This window comes from Rhyacophila brunnea, unplaced genomic scaffold, assembly GCF_057557595.1.
Source record: "Rhyacophila brunnea isolate RB1 unplaced genomic scaffold, BYU_Rbru_1.0 scaffold_19, whole genome shotgun sequence".
Lineage (NCBI taxonomy): Eukaryota > Metazoa > Arthropoda > Insecta > Trichoptera > Rhyacophilidae > Rhyacophila > Rhyacophila brunnea.
The window spans coordinates 4,856,189-4,878,950 of NW_028232848.1; the positions used below are offsets into that span (position 1 = coordinate 4,856,189).

Here is a 22,762-nt window from a genome sequence, read left to right on the forward strand (position 1 = left end):
TTTGTATAATATATAATAAAAAACGATATAAATATATTTTTACAAATCGTTTCCGGCTGTTATAAATGAAGATTTAAACCAATAACGGGAATATTTATTTGTTATGTTCGATGATCAGAAGCTTTTAAATGAAATCAAAGATGGCATCTCGAGTAATAGATTCAATAATTTTCACATAAATTAATATTGTAATTACTATATTAATCACAAGATAAAATCAGAGGTTAAGTAGAAAATCTACTGCATAACTATTGATATTTTTAATTAGTACAGATTATGTTGTGTTTTCAATGTTATGTTATATCTAAAACGTTTCTATACAACTAAATCATACATAATTAAGCCGTTTTCGATCAGCATGATAGCACCAACGGTAATTTAAAGAATATGGGCGGTGTGAATAGTCTTATAGACTAAGTGTACGTCCTGAGTGGCAGCGTTCGGCGCAGCGTTGAGCGTTTTGCGCAACTCAAACGTATAACCATGTGTGACAATGTTCGTAGACAATATCTTTTTTTGGTTATACATTTATACGGTTATACGTGAGTTGCGCAAAACGCTCAACGCTGCGCCGAACGCTGGCACTGAGGCCTCACACTAAATGCATTACTTGTGAAAATTATTATTAAATTTTATTTCCCATCCCAAGTAACGCATAAACCCAGTTATTTACGTAAATATGACTATTCTGAGTGAGGACCCTCAACTAAAATTAAATACATAAGATATACCACCATATTATTATCATCGAATGAGATTTAAATTTGATTTAAATAAGATTTAAATGAGATTTAAATTACATTTAAAATAGATTTAGATGAGAGTTAAATTACATTCAAATTCTATTTATATTGTATTTAAAGGTTTATGTTGCATAAACACGATATACACACTGAATGATTTGTTGTCTCAAACACAATCTGTATCTATGGCAACCAAACATTGTTGCTCATTTGCTGTTTCACATTGCCGCATACACACCATAAATTACCGTCGGTGCTACTATATAAAACAATGGTGAAGACTCGATACTAAACGATTATTTAACGTTAACTATTTTCAAAAAAAAAAAAAAAATTTAATACGAGAATTGTTTTGACATAATAGAATGCAATCGCTACGGATAGGGCAAATCATTTTAATCTGTAAGTAATGAAATTACTACGCGAGAAACTAGCGACGTCTTTAAATAGTATGAAATTAATCGTTCTGTAATCGTAACCAATTGTATAAAGATTATTATCGCCCCACTTTGGAGAAAATATAAGATTGATTGATTTCAGTATAAAAAAAAATTATTTAAAACACTAAATAATAAACATATATTTTGGATAAGCCACAACAAATTGCCGGACGTTACTTGGCGTTATTACTACTACAGTAGGTATATTATAACACGTTATAATCGTTTACCTCCGTCCATGAAGCAGTCTTCGCCACCGATATGAAAATATTACAGCATACACATGACAATTTGAAAATGGTAGATTGTTCAATTTAATGGCGCTGCGTTGCGATTGACATGAGTTTGAAGTGCTAGCTATGCCGTCCATGAAGACGATTTCACCCTGTGATTAAAGATAACGCTGAAGAGAAGTGCTGCGAGGGAGCGGTAGAGGTCTTATCTGATCATCTCGAGGTATTTGTGCTTGTGTTTGGTGAGCATGTCGGTGACAGTCACCAACTTCTTGATAGCCGGCTGCGATTTTGCGAGCACCTGCAGCTCTGACAGGTGCGACACGCAAATGTGGTGCAAGGTGGCCAGGTCTTTTCCTTGAGTAAATAAAAATAACACATGAAATTCACAGAGATCATATTATATAAATTAGTGGCGAAGAGTGGAGGTTGGCTGCTAAGACCCGACATAAATAGTGCACACTAAGCTTTCTCAGTCATAGGTATTTGTTTTCATTGAACTAAGACTGTATTTGTGTAGATAGTATTTGTATAAAAATTTAATTAACCCTGCCTAATCCAAGCCATAGTAGATAATAGTCAAAAAATATTTGTTTATCTATAAAATATCTAAAATTATGTACGGTTTAAGATATTATATAGATAGAAGAATATTTTTAATAGATTATGGTTTGGTTAGGCCATCTCTAATATGTATTCTTAATTCAACGAAAAGTATGACTGAAAAAGTGTGCACTATTTTATCGGATGGCTCATAGCATACCCAAACTATTATGGTTTGGTTTAGGCAAGGTTTATTTGAATTTTAAAAACTAACCAGGAACACTGCAAATTATATTCAAAGTTCAATGAAAACAAATACAGTAAAACCTCGTTAATAAGAACACGGATAATTCGAAACTCATTTTCATATAAAACCATACCTTTAATTCGAATTTCGTAATTCGAAATTATTCCAGAGTCCTGGCATATAAAAATATTCAATAAATCGTAATAAAGCACACTATTTTATGAGCCAGTCATTGAAAATTGTGACCAGACTTTTCTTAAAACATTAAAAATTACTTATTTTATGAAGGTAATAAAAATAATCCTGACATTTCATGACCCATTAACACACACGGAACCGGAAATTTGGTAGGCACATCTAATATCTTCCAACATCTTTAAATTTTAATATTTTCCCCCAAACATTTCATAATTATTCGTAATTCGAATTTTTTTTCGATTTTCGGCCGCGTGTAATTCGTATTAACGAGGTTTTACTGTATAAAGATAAACATCCAAATTTGTTATATTACTTACTGTTTTACCCTTTAAACAATTCGAAAGTGACATTTTGAAGCTGAATTCAACGCACGTCATGCAACACGCTTGACAGCTTAAAGGCAAGATACAGGTTTATTCCTGCAATGTTCAGATACGGGAAATTAGTAAAATGGCTGTCATTTTTGTTAAAATAACTACTGATACAGGAATTTCGCAGTCAATGAGCAGTATTCCTGTTTTGTTTTTAGTACATAAAAAAGTCATTTTCGTCATATATGTCAGATACGGGGTATTAACATTAGACCATCGATACCATCAGTTGTTTATTCTCCCAAGGTGCAGAACCAACCTGCCACTGGTAATGCCAATTGGGAGAGTGATAACTATGTTCAACGAAATTGCTTCGGGTGTTGATATATTCCACCTACGTGAGAATGAGTTTAGGTGGATGTTGTTTTATAAATTCTTAAAATAGGGTCTGCTTAACTCATCCGGTGTACTTCCTTGTACCTATCTAATTCATCTACTGATATATCTCTTTTTTTATGTAATACTGTTATATTTATATATCTTTGTTTCTAAATGTCATGTTGTGAACGTCTTAAACTTATAATTTGTAATGTCCACAATATGTTAAAAAAATAAATGAATTGAATTGAATTGATATTATATCAGCTATACTTTTGGATGTTTAAACTATATAGCCGTTATCAGCTCATTTATTTTAGATGCATGACGCAGTCCTGGCATATAAAAATATTCAATAAATCGTAATAAAATACACTACATATTTCATGAGCCAGTCATTGAAAATTGTGACAGACTTTTCTTAAAACATCATAAATTACTTATTTTAAGAGGGTAATAAAAATAACCCTGACATTTCATGACCATTAACACACACGGAACCGAAAATTTGGTAGGCACATCTATGATCGTAAACAATATTAATGAAAATCGAACAAAAAAAAAAAATTCAAAATTTTAATATTTTTCCCCCATACATTTCATAATTCGTAATTCCAATTTTTTTCCGATTTTCGGTCCCGTGGAATTTCGTATTAACGAGGTTTTACTGTATGTATCACTAAGAAAGTTTGTTGCGCACTATTTATATCAGATCTTAATAGCCCAATGATCATCAATTTCGCAAGAGCATCAGAAAAGATTGTGGATTAATGGTGAAAACAATGTCTATTTTGAAACATGGTAAAAGATAATCAAATTCAATCAAATTTTATTTATTTTACCAATAGTGCACTTTACAAATTATTAATTCGGCGAAATTATTATTAAGGCGTTCGCAACATGACATTTAAAAACAAACAAACAAAACAGTATATATCGTGGGTATACTGCGAATAAGCATTAAGTCAAAAATACTAGTTTTGACATAATCGATTTTGAAAGTTTGGACGGTCTTAACTTATTTTATATAATATAAAAGGCAAATTCCTTTCTGCGATATTGCTTTGAGTATGACTTAGTGCAGTTTCGCTGAATAGATGTATGTCTTTTTGACTTATAACATATATTATCTTCGCCAGTTTTATAGATATGACTGTGTGTGTTTTTGTAGACTATAGAGCGTACTCTTAATAAGATTACTTCATCATAAAACAGCAAAATTTTGACTTAGTGCTTTTTCGCAGAATACCCACGATATAATATTAAAAAAAAAAAAGTTGCAGTATTAAGTTATTATATTTATAACAGTAGAAAGAATGACTACAAAAATTATAAATTAGATACAAGGAAGTACACCGAATGAGCTAAGTAGACCCTATTTTAAGAATTTATAAAACAACGCCCACCTATAATAATCATCCTCACATATGGTGGAATATGTCAACATCCAAAGCGATTTGGTTGAACAGAGTTACAGCCCTCCCAATCGGCATTACCAATGGCAGGTTAATTCTGCACCTTGGGAGAACAAACAACTGATGCTCCCGATTTCTAAGATAGTCATCAGGGACACACAGGTCAACGCTACAAAGAATGGCAGAATTCTCATTTACACCATGTATGATAATACATACCTGTATCAACATTAGCGGTGCTGGTCGATGGGGGAAGGAAGGTGTTTATTCCAGGGTCTCCGACTGCACTCAGCTGGTCCAGAAAAACCACCATTCGCTCTTTGTTCTTCAGGATAAAAGGATTCACAACCTCCATATAAGGCTCCTGAAACAATAAAAGACATTTAAATCTACACTAAATCTACATTCACGATGGCTGAGCGGTAACGTGTCGGTTTATAATGTCGTGTGTCCCGGGATCTAATCTTGGATCTGGAAAATTGAGTCTAGGACGATTCGGCGCCAGGACAACTGGGCGCCATGCAATCGAATGAAATTAGATAATAAATAGACGTTCGTGAATTATAGGTACTTTTAAAGATATATATTTAATATTATTATTCATATTTAAATTATTATATTAATATTTAACACTTGGTGAGAGTTTAAATATGCAAACGTAAATAATGATTTAACTGTGCATAATGTTTAAGTTGCTACGAGAAGAGAGTTCTTTTATATTTATATGAAGCGTCAGACATAATAATTCTCTATCGGCAATAAAAAACAAGAGCAAATGAATTAAAACTACCAAGTAGTAGATAGAAACTTATAAAAATTCCTCGTCTACTTTTTGTATAAAATCGTAACGAACATCTATTTATTTCATCCAACAGTGCGGCGCCCAATCGTCCTGGTGCCCAGTTGTCTCATTCCCAGAAAATTCACATGCTGTTTTTCAATGTGTGTTTGGACCCAGAATATGGACCAAATAAACTGAGCAAGAGGGTAATATCCATTTAATAAACTATTTCTTTTATTCAACGAATAACTCAAAAGATTTGAAAATGTAACATTCTATATATTGAACATGCATAATTTGAAAACATCTCATATACCCACTATGCCTACAGCCAACATTGAAACGCAATTTTATAAGCATTTAAAGTAAGAATTACTAGCTAAAATCATTGTAATTAAGAAGGATGCCCGTAGCTTAATTGAAAAAGCATCGTCGATGTCGTATTTTTTTGTAAAAAAAGATTTTTTCTAGTGGGTATATGCATGAGATGTTTTCAAATTATGTATATTTAATATCCATATCTTGTAAAAATAGAAATCTCTGAATACAACCTCCACCTTGTGGAGGATCATATTGTAATTCTTTTAGGATCGAACAGTGATGTAATGTAAAGAATATTACAGGTAATTATATGAAAATTGTAAGAAAATGTTTGTACGAATACAATATGGCCGAAAACATTTGTACCCTTTACTGATGGCATAGGAAAAATTCAACGACAAGTAATTTGTACGAATACATACTGTTACCAGACAAAAAAAGAGAAGGCCCCGGCGCGACAGTTTCAAATTCTAGATCAGCAATTTAACAAAAAAATATATCCAGCTTCCCTGTAGATTGTTTAGAATCTCTGACTTACACGAAAATATTACAAATAACATTTCGTAAACGGTCATTCAGAAAAGATGCATTTTTTTTACCTGGTCCGAAGATAGAAGCGGCCCGTCCCAAAATTTCTGTCCCGTTACTCAGTGACCTGTCCCTTTCTCTTTCCCTCCGTAGAATAGACCCGCGAAAATTAAAAGATGCTTTTGCAAAGTAAAACCAGTTCGAAGCTACCTACGATCGTGGTGACACACAAGTTCTTTTACCGGCGTGAGGCCGCGTGCCCGCAGGCGATGTCCCTTGACACAAACATACCGCGCTTTTCTCGATGTCGCGAATCAGTGAATCTCTTTTCCCATCATTGTGTTAATAATAATTCGTGTAACCACCCTTAAAACGAATCCCGTACCCGATAAAGTGTTTCGGTGTTAATCCCGGCAAAAATGCCTAAATATACTGACCCGCCTCAGTGTTTGCTTCGAATAAATTGAAAGTGTTGCGGCGATGGCCGGTAATAATAACGTGTCTTCTCTGTTGTAATCTACAATGTAACCTATAATGTAATATCCGTCGATGTCTGTATAATTCAGTGTAAATAAATTTCGCCCGCGCAGGGCTGTTAAATAAAAAAAATTAAGATGTGTTTTATATAAATTAAACCCCGCGATGTCACGCATCTCCCAATCAAAAATAATACTGAAGAAGATTCAACCATCGACATACATGTGAGTTCCATCCCTCTTCTTCTTCCCCGTATTAATACCTACATAACAATGACAATGGGCCGGGCATATCCTGTTATAGTTTTTTGTTCAGCAGATAAGTAATCAAATCGACCAAATCTTACCTTCCCGCCAAATTCCACTAGGTTGGCTAGGTTCTGCAAGCACTTGGCCACCATGACGAGGGAACGGGTGGCCGAGGTGGGCGGCGGTTCTGACACCAGACCCCAAGAGCGTGGAGCCAATAGCGCTGGACACACCAGCCGCAAGAATATAAAACCTGCAACACAATATATGTATATAAAAAATTAATACTATAGAACGAGGGAGGGTACTTGATGGAATCTGAAATTTAATTCTAATTGGTTTAAATTATGTACTACTCCATTTGAGTAATTTTTTGCGACCAGGGATTCGCATTTCTACTATGGGAAAGGCGAAATCCGGGTCGCATAAAATTACTCAAATGGAATAGTATAAAACTGATATCAATTAGAATAATATAAATGTACATCATGCACTTATTGTGAAATTAAATTCATATTTAATTGTCAGTTCATAGCTTGTAAATCCCATTTTGGTCAAAAATAAGACTTGTATTGAATACGCTAGTAATATCGAATATCAACCTATGTGTATGATTCTTACATCCAGTTATTTCTAAAATCCATCCACAAAAACCTCCGAAATCTTGTCCATAAAACTAAATATTTTTTGAATTTCAAACTTTTACTGTCGACTAAAAAAAATGTTTGGATTTGTGAGGTTTGCATTTATAAGATGACAATATGGTCAGAGCCAGACATGGTTAAAAAAATCATTATCCGCCGATGAGTAAATGTTTTATGTTTTACCAGAGACAACACGTGTCCTCACGAAACGTTCATTGGGCCACTTGGCCACCACAGCCTTCTGTAAGCAGCCACAAAGGTAGCGAACTGGCCTCGGACAGGCGTCAGGGGATGTAAATATCGACAGAGTTATCTGGAAACAATACAAAATACGGAAACATTAAAAGAACTAGTGAAGTGCAAGTAAATTCAACTATAATTATTGTCTATTCCATTGTTTTGAAATAGTTAAAATCAAATTAAGTAGTTGATTTCTTCATTCTGCAAATTATTTCATGAAGATGAAATCGCAGGTTATCGCTACATTGATTGGCGGCTGCTCCCTTAGGTCAATTGGTCAATGACCCTCCAAAAATAAATATCTTACAATCTATGTAGGTTATAATCTAAGATGTAGGTACAATGTCTTATAATTATCGGCTAACTCGTCAACTCGGGACGCACGCTAACCGTGTATATTAAATTTAAACAGAAGGAATCACGATCGGTCGCTGTATAGTGTATACCTCGGGTCATTTCAGAATCTGCCGGGATAAAATATTTATAAATATTTCTCTTTCTCTCTCATTTTTCATGTCAGACGAAGAGAAGCACAAAGCCTTTTTCTTTTTTTTCATATTATTTTGTCGCCGCATTAGGCGTCATTTAGGTCATTGCCAAAAAAGAAAGAGATGTATATTTTCAATGTGTTAAAATGAAACAGGTATAAAATGTCGTACTGATAGCCTCGCGATCTCAGCGAGCGTGTTTTGTTTTGGTAAACCTTTTTATACTTATTTGTTATCGCTTCCTATTGGTGTCTGAAATTTTCATATGCAATTTTAATGTTTGTATGCAGTTTAGTTTAAATCCAACCTTAGAGTAATATGCATCAACTGCATTCATTGTGTTAAACCATTGTATACAAGTTATCGATTAAAATGTCATCTGCTATATTAATCATAAAATTTACCTTCTAATAAAATCAGTGGAAATATAAAAAGTGTTTTATATATATAAATGATCCTGCCGTTCCATAACAGTACACAACACTTTTTCTGACAGTGACAGTTAAATGAAAAATGAAGCTAAAAAGCTACGGTGTTTTTATTAAATGTGTTTGATTGTTCAATGTGAAATGGACATTTTTTTGAAGGGTAAGTAGGTACATATCTACAACAATTTCTAGCACTTCTTTTATAATGTATAAAAACCCAATTTGCAATACGTTTTTTCAGTATACAACGAAAAGCCAAGTTCAAATAATATAATTACTTATTTAAAAATGACCCACAAAATTTTCAAGCCCAGGGCAGCCAATGGCTACATTGCTAGAAAAATTGATTACCTGATCCAAAACAAGGAGTAGAAACTCAGCATTATTGCAAGCATCGTCAGGATCATCCATCTTGGTGGGGTTCAACTCGGCCGACTGTTTGCTCTCCATCAACTTTTGAACTGTCTCTGAGACGGCAGCCTGTCAATAACATACAAGATTCTTAATTATTGTGGCAACCATAAACAATTGAAAACCATAACACACAAATCATAGGATGGACAGATTTGGGAAATGCGAATATGGAACATGTCCGGTGGTAAACGTATTTACAGCAATAAACCCTTATCATACCGGACCCGTAAATTTCCGTGATTAATGTTTAACCCAATTTTGATTAGCTCTTGTACTGTTCTGCACCCCTCCCAGTCTTTTTTGTTTCCTGTACCAAACATCAAAACTTACTTACAATGCAGCACATTTATGGTAGGTATAGATCCACCTGTATAAGTAAAGTGAGGGCGCCACATGCTAATATTTGATATACAATATAATACTTTTTATATAGTGATGAGCTTAGTTCTAAATTCGAACACCGGACAATTAATGATAGTACATATATCTATACCACAAAATGTAGTTTAAATGCCTGAGACCAGTAATAGATTATAAAAGATCTTTGACAAACATGATTTATGAAATGTTTCATAGCATTTATTTATGAACATTCTTTTATAAAAACACGACAGCATATTACACTGTTTAAATAATAGAAAACATATGTATGTATATTTGTTTGTATGTCTATGATTATTACATAGCATTTCATATATTTTATCAATATTCTTATTGGTTAGTTTATTGCTATTTTCCATTTACAAACGAGCTGCCACAACAGTGACCCAGTATTGCCGTGATTACTGAAATTTCATTAGATCTACTGATATTTAATAACGGTCACATTTGCGTAATTTTTTTATAAGAATGAATGTACTAGTACAGTGGTTCTTAACCTGGGTTCGATCGAACCCCAGAGGTTAGGTGAGTCAGTCTCAGGGGTTCGGCGGAAGTCAAGACACACACCCGACTCATATTTCGTGATGACACGTCCCGCTTGGCCATCGTTGGCTGCAGGTGATCACGCAACATTGCTTGGCCTATCTGTGCTACAGGGAATTTGGTGCGCTCAGTAGTCGACTTGTGACTGTCGTGATGGTACGTCGTGTGAGCCGGGTTCAACAGCAACTCTTCAGAACAACAACACTTTCAACGTTTTGGTGTCAACAAATGGTAACATACCCTGTTATTGCTAAGAAAGCTCTGGAGATTTTCATACCTTTTGTTACAACATATCTTTGCGAGCAATCCTTTTCGAGGATGCTGGACATAAAAACGAAGAAAAGGAACAGACTTTGTTGCGAAAATAACATGAGAGTGGCACTTGCCCAGGTGAAGCCGCGCATTTCTGAACAGGTCTCTGAAAGGCAACAACAGAAGTCACACTGATTTGCAGTAAATATTCATTATTATGTTTTTGTTTTTGTGTGAAAATCATGTTTTAATGGTTTTGTTCTTTGAACACAGTGATGTTGATGCATTGTTCATTTTGTGCACCAGTAAAATATATACCTATGTTTTGAATTTGAAAAAAATCATATTTTTTTTTCCATTTAAGAGGCTTTGGTGAATGCGCATATGAAACTGGTGGGGGTCAGTACCTCCAACAAGGTTAAGAACCACTGTACTAGTGAGATTATAACGATAGCACGCTTCGAAGGCCACTAATCTATTTTTCGTCAAGTAAAATCGCACTATATATAATGACATTGTAAAATATTTTATAAAATATTCTTTATAAAAGATATTTGTCAAAGATCATTGATAGTGTAATACTGTTTCAATCCTTTTATCATCACAGTTAATCTGTCGACCGGCATGTTATCAAGAATCAACTATTTATTATGTAGTTTGACAAAAGAAGATAGCAAACAAGTTGTTTTATTTCACACACCTGTAAGAAGTTATGACACTCGGCTTTCATATAAATATCCATAAGAGTTGTGCACAAAGAAGTAGCTCTGAACAGCGTCGGAGTGTCTGCTTCTCTCGCCACTTCAGCTTGAAGAAGTTCCCTCAACAGCTCCGGAGCTCGCTTCTCTTGACGGAACACCCTCAGAAGACCTAATCGCAAAATTGCAACAAATGTTATATGACGTTTACAAAGCAAAAACCTTCCGATAAGTTAGCAATTCTATATTTGCGGGAATTAACGCTTTTGTATTTCAAGCAAATGAATAGTTCACATGTTAATTTCTTTTTCGCATCGTGCTGCATTTCTATATTAATATAATATGCCAAATTTTCTCAGCCAATTAACTACAGTATATATAATATGTTTGAATTGATTTGAATTGGTGAGGTGGAGGAGATAGAAGGTCGTTGTTGCGTGGATATTTGGAGTAAAGTTTATTGATCGTTACAAGAACAAACTGAATACAATAAGGATGATAACGTGAGATTATAATAGCGGGTAATGAGGCTCTGGTAAGATCGATGCGATCAAGAGATTAATTATATTAATGAACAGAGAGACTTGATTCGAGTGGAGGGATGGTTAACTATGTCGGGTGAAGAACTCGTGACAATAGTAGTGCGTCTCGTGAGGGACTCGATGAGTTGAGTGAGGATTCATGCATTGTCCTTCCAATTTGTACAAATACTTAGACTGAAAAGGTATGCACTATTTGGTAGTATCGCCCATAGCATACTTAAACTACAGTCGAACTTGGTTATTACGAGGAAGATGGGACCGACTGAATTTGCTCGTTATAAGCGTTACTCGTTATATCAGAGAATAGGTATTTTTAAATGAGCAATCACATTACACAAAAAGTCGAAAATAAAAAATCTGAAAACCGTTGTAAAAATCCTCGAAACAAGCACGGCATTCATAAATACAAAAGAAGTTGTTTATTGTAATGAAAGCTGGTAGGTACCTACGGACTTCACAAACCTTGGATTTTTCAACCATATGCGTGGATTACTTTTTGATTATTGTAGGCGAAACACCAATTAGGTAAGTACTTACACTTAACTACACTTAACTAGTGTCATAAACGTAATCCGAACCTGGCGGCATCCTGTCCGATCGGATTTTATTGCTTGGGGTCGAAATGTTTTTAAACGATCGACACATTAACAGTATTTTAGCTCAGTATATCCGATAAGTTGCTAATATAACAGTGAATAAATGTATGGAGAAAATCATAAAACAAAATGTTTCCTCATTACATCTAAGATCTCGCTATGTCTGAGATCGTAATAACCGAGTTCGACTGTATTATGGTTTGGATTAGGTAGGGTTTAATTGAATTTTAAAAACTAACTAGCACCATCTGTAAATTGTATTCTTGGCTCAATGAAAACAAAGTACAAGAATGAATGATAAAACAAGTATGACTAAGTTTAGTGTTTACTATTTATGTCGGATCCTAACACCCTACCTCCACCCTTCGCCACTGCCTAATAATGATTTCAAGAATACGTGGAGATAGTGTAGCTTATTGCAATGTACAATGTGACAGATTTCGATTGAGTGAATCTCTACCATGTCATTTCAGAACAGTTAATACAGGCACCTGACAAGACTGTAATACCATTCTTGGAATGTCCATATGCGGTAATGCTACAGAATAATCGAATGACTAGGAAAGAAGCAAGAAGGCTGGTGAGCGGCAGATATCCTCAACCGCCATGTGGTAGACATATTATGCTATACTTAGGGCGTAAATATAACAATTATTATATTATTCAATTGGTAGATATACAAAAAAAGTGAGGTTACCTGTAGCCAATGGCATTCGATCGGCATGACAGAGATCGGCTAGCGCCCTCACAGCTAATAGTCCTGGCTCAAGAATCAACTGCTGCAAGGGGCTGTACTCTTCACTCGGCATCACCAAATCATGCATATACCTGAGAAGAATGATAGAATAATATAAAAAAATATGAAAGATAAAATTAGACCAAGGATTGAACCTTGAGGCACACCAATAAACAAACCAGCAGAAAACAGAAAAAAGACTTAATACAATTAATTATTTACCTGGTTCTGAGTCTTATAGAACCCCATTCTCCGATTGGTGTAATTCCTGAAAGAGGATACCATTCTTCTACTTCTTCTCCGTTTGCTAGGGTCGAAAGGTCTACCGTAAGCTCAGCCATCTGTTAAATGAAAATCATAAATTCATTGCATGACTTTTTTTCAGATCTTGGAAAAGTTTAAGAGTAATAATATTGATTAAGATTAGGTATAAATAGATCTGGACCTATCTAGTAAACAATATAAATCTCTAAAATAATGTTTTTAATACCTCTGAATCCTTTCCTCTTTTTCCTTTATTGTGTACGGTGAGTGTGAAAGAGACCACATCAGGAGGAACGTCACTATAAAAAAAATAACATACATAAATTGATGCCATTAGTTCCAAAATCAGTAACCTCCATTTTTACTTTTTTCGTTAATTCTGATTATGTAAGTTCTTTTCCATCGTATGCAAATTCATATAATATGAAATATCTCACCTAACCTAACCTAAGGTTAATTGCATAGTCGTTTTTATTCATCGGCCGCCATTTTTAAATAATTTACAACTAACTTTAAACTAGATTTTTTTATTAATATTAATGATATTAAAAACATTTTATTTCGCTATTCGCTTTTTACAATTGTTTACCAGTAGATTTGCAAAGAGATACATAATATTCTATTTACAGTCTTAATAATGTTCTTGACAGTTTTTTGCAATTATCTCAAAGTGGCGGATTAGGAGGTTACCGACTTTGAAACCAACAGTTTCAATTACAAATTACATATCATTAATGGTGTTAATAAAAATTATCGGAGGATTAGTGAATAAATCCGTATATGGCGTGAATATGTTGATAAATCAAAAAACATCAATTCTCAGGGCAGCTATTTGTACGTTTGGCTTTCTGTGGTAAATCAGATTAGATATAATATGTTTTTGGATGTTTTTAAATTTTAGTAAAATGTTTGTAAGTTCTCGACAAACTAAAATTTAAAACATTTCTGATTTACCACAGAAAGCCAACCTTACAAATACCTGATGTTTTTAGACTTATCAATATATTCACACCATACACAGAAATATTGTATGTATTAATTAATATAAAACACAATACAGGAAAACCTCGTTAATACGAATTCCATGGGACCGAAAATCAAAAAAAAATTCGAATTACGAATTATGAAATGTATGGGGGGAAAATACAATTTTTTTTTTTGATTTTCATTAATTTCGTTTCCGATCATAGATGTGCCTACCAAATTGGGTCATAAAATGTCAGGATTATTTTTATTACCTTCATAAAATAAGCAATTTATGATGTTTTAAAAAAAGTCTGTCACAATTTTCAATGACTGGCTCATGAAATAGTGTACATTATTACGATTTATTGAATATTTTTATATGCCAGGACACTGAAATAATTTCGAATTACGAAATTCGAATTAAAGGTATGGTTTTATATGAAAATAATGTTCAAGGGACTTTTTTTTTCGCGAAAATTTTGAATTATCAGTGTTCTTACTAACGAGGTTTTACTGTATGTACTGCTTATTACTATAATGGGAAAGTTATCTTTACTGATTTTGGTAACATTTTATGTGCAACCTTTTAAAATTATTTGGTCAAATAAAAACATTGTTCAATTATATGTGGAACAATGATCCCTGTAAGGTGTCCGCCTGTGCGTACAAAATGTGTCCGCACACATGTTTTCATCCTCCGCACGTCCTCACACAAAAATATTGTAAAAGAAAGTTTCCTTTGCCAGATTTTAGTTTTGTTCGAATGCACGAAACCATCACATGCACAATTCAACTCATTTCTCGGAAGGTGAAGGTCGAGTGCAACTAACACGAGCAGGCAAGTGAAATTTTAAGTCGAACGGGATCAACATATTGGTCCCGTTGTATCGCGTGCGAAAATATACAAAAAGAAGATACGTATTTTAGTGTTTATCAATAACCACCTATGTGCCGGGTCCTCTACATTTCTTAGTTTTAGACATGTTTCAACTTACAAGAAACATTATCAGTAGTCTCACGGTAGTTGAGTTTATTGTGACACCAACCCTAGTTACGCCACTGCTCAGATGCCTTGATGATCCGTACACACAATAGAAAAATTAGAGGGAACGTTGATGTGGAGTAGATCAGTTCACCACCAATCTTATATTTGACCAGTCATAAGCCATTTTTAAGTTTTGAAGATGTTACAAACACGATTTCAATCTTGAGTTATTTCCGATTCATCGTTATGGCATCCGCCGAGAAAAAACCTACAGTAACTGCCCAAATAAAAACAAAGTTACCAAATAACTGTGAAAGTCTCGTAACGTCGTCTAGCAATGATATAATCTCCATCAGCAGTGAAAAGATACTTACTCCAAGACAAATTCTTCATCCCAGAGCGGATCGGGTCCAGTCTTGAGCCTTGTGCGAGCGACTTTGACCTGATTGAGTTGAAGAGAGCAGTATGGCTGCGGCACAAGTTTGTACGGCAGACGATGGGCATCCATTACGTGCAGGGTGAGGCACCGCAGTGATCTAAGTCGAGGGACCTGAAATAACAAACAAATTATAGATATATCGTCAACATGAAGACTTGGAGCCCAAACTATCAGATTAAGATCAGAACTAAGGTGGCAAGAAGTACTTGTGAAAATTTAAACATCTCTTCTGCTGTCGAGACAGCTCTGGGCACTCAATAGAGGGCAATCAGGTGCTACATCAGTAGCGAAGGGTGGAGGTAGGCTGTTAAGACCCGCCATAAATAGTGCATATCAAACTTTGTTATTCATATGTATTTGTTTTTATTGTACTAAGACTACAATTTACAGATGGTGTTGGTTTTCAAAAATCAATTAAACCCTGCCTAAACCAAACCATAATAGTCTTGGTAAACATTGGGCGATATGACAAAATTGTGCACACTTTTTCATTCATACTTATTTGTTTACGTTGGATTAATACATATTACACATATTGTTCATTCATTTTTTTAAATTCATTAAGCCATGCCTAAAACCAAACTGTAATAGATAAAAAATATTATTTTATCTATAAAATATCCAAAGTTATGTATGATTGTTATGTATGTAGTTGCATAATTTTAGATATTTTATAGATAGATGATTATTTCTTGACTATTATTTATTATGCCTTGGTTTCGCAGGGTTTAATTGATTTTTAAAAACTAACCAACACCATCTGTAAATTGCAGTGACACATGTGACTGACAAAGTTTAGTATGCACTATTTATGGTTGATCTTAACAGCCTACCTCCACCTTTCGCGACTGTGCTACATCATAACTGACCTATGGAGTCGTAGTCTGGACGTAAGGAACGGACAATAAACTTATTTTTAAGAGAAGATATTTCTTTACTGCCTCGCAAACGCCACAAATAAATTTAGATAGTTTTTACAAATTGCATCAGTTACCTTGCATTGAGCTCTAGAGAGCTGGGGTACGCAGAGAGGTTTGAGGGCGTTGACCCACTCCTGGCAGGAGTCGGTGGTCGGAGCAGAGAGATAAGACACGGTAGACAAGCATGGAAGAGCACGCTCGACGATCTGCAGGCAGTTTGGTCGCTCCCATAACGAATCGTGGACCTGCAAGACGCAAAACAATAAACATCAATTGATTCAGATATAGAGACAAAAGGGCAGTGCGTCTCTTGGCCTCCAATATATTGTGAGTTCTACGATATGAATATCAATTCAATCACACGAATAACTTATTACTATCTAGGAATCGCATTTGAAATCTAATTGGGAACGGTTTCGGAGATGGAGTCAGATTTTCTAAATGACTGTGACCTGATTTATTCTACGAGGGTGGGTCAATAATTCCTTAGAAAAAAGCATTAAAACAGTTTTTATTTTTGTATTTTTTTTTATTTCTCAACATAATCTCCTTGGAGCTCAATACACTTGGTTAGACGTTTCTCAATATTTTTTAAACCGTCAGAAAAATAAGTTTTCGGAAGGTCCTCAAAATAAGCATTTGTCCGATCGATGACTTCTTCATTTGAAAAAAAACGTTGTCCACTTAGCCATTTTTTTAAGTTTGGGAAAAGGAAAAAGTCACTGGGGGCTAAATCTGGCGAATACGGTGGGTGGTCGACCAATTCGAACTTCAATTCTTCAATTTTAGCCATTGATCGTAAACATGTGTGAACACGGGCATTGTCCTGATGAAAGAGGATTTTTTTCCTGTTTAAATGAGGCCGTTTTTCTTCAATTTCGTTTTTTAGCTGGTCCAATAAAGATGCATAATAATCCCCTGTTATTGTTTTTCCTTTTTCCAAATAGTCAACGAAAATAATTTCACGTGCATCCCAAAATACAGTAGCCATAACCTTACCAGCTGATTTTACGGTTTTCGCCTTCTTTGGACATGGTTTGACTTCGCAATCCACTGCTTTGACTGTTCTTTCGTCTCGGGAGTATAGTGGTGTATCCATGTTTCATCTACAGTCACAAAGCGACGAAAAAATTTATCCGGATTGCGTTGCATGAGCGACAACAGGGCTTTAGAGGCCACCACCCTATTGCGTTTATTGTTGACTGTGAGCAAACGCGGCACCCATCTTGCAGAAATATTTTTCATGCCCAATTTGTCATGTAAAATAGAAATGACGCTACCTTTTGAGATCCCTGTAACCTCAATTATCTCACTCAACTTTAATCTTCGGTCACTTAACACCATATCGTGGATTTTATTGATCATTTCTGGTGTAGTCACCTCTACAGGACGTCCTGAGCGTGGTTCATCCTTTGTTGATGTACGACCACGTTTAAATTCATTTAACCAGTTATAAATAGTTGCAAGTGAAGGAGCAGATATGCCGTGAACTAAATCCAACTCATTTTTTATTTCCTTTGCTGTTAACCCTTTTATATTAAAATGTTTAATAACAGCTCTAAACTCAATTTTCTCCATTTTCCATTTTTCCATTTTCCACAAGCAAAATTTTTTTTTAAATGTACGAGAAACACACAACAACCCGACCAATCTGATTGAAACTTCGCAGCATACTGAATTGGTAGTGCCGCTGCATGAAAACAAACCGCTTACAGTACTAGTCGCGCCACTTGTCGGCTTTTCTAAGGACTTATTGACCCACCCTCGTATCAACTGTGTAAGTTTAAACATCATCTTCTTGAAGACAAAAAAAAATGTTAAACTGTTTCGCAGTACCAGCGCATCTATTCTATACACAAGACTGCTATCGGCCACTATCGGCGGCTATCGAGGGTAGTTTATCATATTTATGTATTGAGGTATTATAATTGTTTGCATTTGGGCACCTGAATATGTAGTATCTTTAAAAGTGATCTCCCAAAGCGCCTAAGCCAGCTCATACATCTAATCTCGTCTGCGGCAAAGCCATAAATCAAACTTGTAGGAATGTCGCATGCATGTTGCATATTCGACCATGCACATAAGTGCTTAGCGAAAGAAACGCGCGTAACCTCTCGAAACATCAAAGTCGTAAAAGGCCATTGCACAAAAATGCCATCAGACGCCGAAACAGCGATTATTATATATTGGTAACCGCAAAAATTTAAGTAGAAGGTGAATTGGGTTCATCCGTCAATTAGGCACATCTCCTAGAATAGTCATATTATATACATAGGTATTTCTTGAATGAAGTAAATGTTATTGCACTCTTCTGCCATTTTGGATGTGGATAAGTAGGAGATACGGCGACTAACGAGCTTGATGTTTAGAGAGGATAGCGTATGCACATGTGTAACTGCAACACGAAGGGAATCGCGTAAAATTTGTTGCTAGGGACACAAGCTGCTTTTTTAAACTAAAATGTTTCATTCCAGCAGTGTGCGAAGGTTCATAAGATAGCGTGTGTTTTGTGAATAACTATTACGTCACATCGACGTATTTGACATGTTGCAGATGAGATGAGTTTAGATGTGTGAGCTGGCTTAAGCATAAACCCCTATATCAGGGGCGGGCAAACTTTTTGGATGGAGGGCCAAATTCAAGAATTCAAAATGAGCGGCGGGCCGCAAGTAAAATACCATTTTTAGATATACACTATTTATTATCACGAAAAATAAACATTACAAAAAAATTAATGAGAAGTATGAAAGTGTTGTACATTTTTTCAAATTCAGGTGTTAATTTTGTGGTTGATATTTTCAAAACTGCTTGTAAATGGGCATCGGAGATATTTGATCGCAAGGAATTTTTATTGAGGTTCATGATCGAAAATGTTTGTTCACATATATAGGTTGATCCAAAAACAACGAACATTTTTCTTGCATGATCTTTAAGTTGTTCGAATTTGTCTGAATTAAGGGCATTGTAAAATTTGAATATATCTTCACGACAATGCAATTCTCTTAAATCAGTGTCACACTGCAGACCAATAATCTCAAGTTGTAGCTCTGTCAGTACACTATCAATATCTATTGAAAATGGATCGCGTACTGTTGCTAAACTTCTCAATTTTTCGGAAGTCACCAAATCTTTGTAAAAAATCGTCATTCAGAGCTTTAATAATTTTACCATATTCTTCAAATTTATATTCTGGTATATTCAGCAACTTCAAAGTTGGAAAGTGGCCCACGTTCTTATTCGATATTTGTCGAAGGAACAACTTGAGTTTTAATTGAAATCCATTCAAACTCTTCACCATATCGTGGGCATATATTTTTTTTCCTTGCAACGCAGAGTTAAAAGTATTTAAATGGGTCACGATGTTCAACATAGAAAATAGTGGTTACATAGTGTGAGACGAGACGTAAGGAAGACATACTGAGATAATACATTAACGAAACAACAAATTCTTCAAATTTTAATCTATTGTGAATATTTTTTAAAAAATATATAAAAAAGTTATTCGTAATCAGAAGTACAATTAATGATGGCGGGCCGCAAAAAAATACCCAGCGGGCCACATGCGGCCCGCAGTTTGCCCTCCCCTGCCCTATATGCTACTGGTGCTCATGTATGCATGTGAAACATGGACGCTTAATGTAAGAGAAATCTGAAAATTACAAGTAGCACAATGTGACATGGAAAGGTGCATGTCGAGCATAACACTAAAAAACCACAAAAAAATGGATAGGTTGTCAAACGTACGCGCACAATGTGATAATGGTCACCAAACTGATGAAATGTCACTCGGTGAGTGAACGACTGCTGAACAAATGAGACCTCCCCTGCAACAACACTGTATATCGATTTTGGGCAGTTCCGAGTTATGAATGCCACAGTGTTGTACATCTCCTTGGGCATCGAATGATGTATTTATTGAACAACCATATACATGAATTAAAAACATTATTTAAATCAATTTTTAAGTTGCCGTTTTTTTTCCATAGTAAGAAATGATATACAAGGTTTTGACCACTGGGGTGATTGATATACAGTGTTATTGCAGGGATATATTTCTTTTTTGTATGTAGACCACTAAAAATAATCTAAATATAAAATAAAAATGTTATTTTGCATTTCTTCTTTTTGCTTCAAAATGTTTTTTTCATTTTCCCAACATTTGTTAAAATCGATATACAGTGTTGTTGCAGTGGAGGTCTCAAATGCAAACATATGCTCTAAAACCCACTGGATCGACAAAATTATCAAGTTCGGCAGATTGGCAGCAAAGAACTAGGGACTGAAAAGAGTGGAAGGAACTATGGGAGGCCTTCATCCGGCAATGGTTCAACCCCGGATGATGATAACTGACAAAAATTAAATTTTAATTCAGGTGTACTGAAACTTTGTACTTCTACATAAAGATCAGTTTTATCTACCTGGGTTTCGTCTGTCAGCATCTTCAGGCTTAATATATATATAAGTACTTATGTAACTGAATGAAAAAAAATATGTTGAATTCAATTTTTATATAGAAACTAAGTGATCATAAAAATATATATAATTACTTTGGGTATATCTTAGTAAAATTTTATATAACATGATCATACCTGATAAAGATAAGCGCACGACAGATCAATCAGTCCTTTGGGCTTGGTCCTCTTGGGCGTATCATAGAAGTAGAGATGCGTGTCGGTGCCCTCCACCTGCAGCACAAAGTAGAGAAGCTTCCACTTCTTGGCCGTCTTGTCGGACTTCTTGTGCAGGTAGCCCTGATACTTGATGCCCTTCATCTTCTTTAACCCGATCTGGTCGCGGCACTCCCGCAGCGTGGCGTAGATCTTTTCGGCCGCGGCTCCTGACGCCGACATCTGAGTCGTGTGATTCTCCGCCTGATGTCCTTCCGTCACCAGCTGGAATCAAACGGCACGATTAAAAAATGTGGCATTCACGATTCCAGAAAACCATAAATAATAGATTTTGGTAATCGTGGCAGACGATCAGGCCAGACGCAATCTACCAATGTAATTTAAACGTAATACTAGTACATATTTGTATTCAATAATAATCTCATTCTTGACCAAAATGAGATTTAAAAGATAGACAAACAATATATTTCGCTTTGGAGTAAAAATGGTAATTTTCCTTTTACTATCACCAGTTAAGTTATGGTGTTTTACGTTGCCACCTCTAGTCAGATAACATTTAGGCATCAGAAAATATTTACCGGCTGCACCAGAGTGTGTCCCTCCACGATCTGCTCTTTACGGTACCGATTGATGACAGCGTCCAGGCACTCAAACGTCCTTCCGCCCATGAGGTACCGCACCCCCTTCTTCTCGATGCGGAACCGCTGGATCTGATTGTTGATGTGAAAGAACAGGGAGTAGTCACCGGGAGAATTATCGGATGGCCTCACCAGAAAACTACCAGGCCCGGCTATAAAAAAACACAATACCAATATAATCATTATCAGCATGATCTTTTGAACGATGAGCAAATGAAAACATTGTTTCGTGAATGCCCTCGATTGTGTTGTTGAATAAAATGGTGACTTCTCCGTCGACAGGCTGCATAACAAATCATCTGGCAATGGTTTGAAAATCGATGACAATAGTTTTGTCCATTATCACCTACCCCTACCCAGAATTCCCCCTGATTAACGATGGGAAAAACATTCAGTGTGTTAAGGCTATACCTCTCAGTTGAGGTACGATCTAAAAAGATCGTGGCTAGGCGATGCGCGGATTGCGGGTGCAAATAACGCATGCCAAACGAAATATAATTTGTCATATAAATCCAACATGCGTCCATTTAATGTTCTGTTTATTGTTCTATTAGTAACAATAATAATATATTCATTAACATGTTTTCTTTTTCAAGTAATTGGGTAATGTTTTTAGTCATCTTTACACGATTTAAGGGCGGATGTGCTCAGCGTGGGTCAAAATGAAGCTTTTTTTCTATTTTCAAAGCATGATCCTGGACATACTTTAAACGTTGTAGATAAACTATTTATATAATTTTGTAGCATTATTATCCTTTATAGTTATTTTAAACATTTGATGACTGCATAAAGTATTTTTGTTACATAAAATAGTATTCTTTTAAACCTCTCGCTCTAATGTTTTAGAATAAAGTCATATTTCGGTACATAACTGTGCAGTGGTGTTAAGATTTGTTACATTTATTATTTTTTAAACGCATTTATAAAACCATCGGTATAATTTATGTCGACATTATTATAGTGAAATATTTACGATAAAAAATTATATTGATAATCTCTGTGATCCCAAATTTGACAAGAATTAGGCATTTTATTATTCAAAAAATGGGCAAGATTAACACATTTGAAGATAATTCTAAGGATACTCATTATAAGCT

At 35.1% G+C, this 22,762-nt stretch overlaps 1 protein-coding gene across 1 annotated transcript in view; it reads right to left on the reverse strand.

Moving 5' to 3' along the window:
• Window positions 1–518: 518 nt before the first annotated feature.
• Window positions 519–22,762, reverse strand: part of vap (RAS p21 protein activator vap) — a 38,800-nt gene continuing 16,556 nt past the window's right edge. Inside the window, exons 7-19 of the mRNA XM_085945935.1 lie at window positions 21,606–21,817; window positions 20,989–21,291; window positions 16,474–16,644; window positions 15,415–15,590; window positions 13,316–13,388; window positions 13,048–13,166; window positions 12,787–12,917; window positions 10,954–11,123; window positions 9,015–9,143; window positions 7,691–7,820; window positions 6,962–7,116; window positions 4,728–4,872; window positions 519–1,773 (exon numbers count right to left, since the gene is read on the reverse strand). Of these exons, the coding sequence (XP_085802061.1) occupies window positions 1,622–1,773; window positions 4,728–4,872; window positions 6,962–7,116; window positions 7,691–7,820; window positions 9,015–9,143; window positions 10,954–11,123; window positions 12,787–12,917; window positions 13,048–13,166; window positions 13,316–13,388; window positions 15,415–15,590; window positions 16,474–16,644; window positions 20,989–21,291; window positions 21,606–21,817 (2,066 nt within the window). The 3' untranslated portion in view covers window positions 519–1,621. The remainder of the gene's footprint in view (window positions 1,774–4,727; window positions 4,873–6,961; window positions 7,117–7,690; window positions 7,821–9,014; window positions 9,144–10,953; window positions 11,124–12,786; window positions 12,918–13,047; window positions 13,167–13,315; window positions 13,389–15,414; window positions 15,591–16,473; window positions 16,645–20,988; window positions 21,292–21,605; window positions 21,818–22,762) is intronic.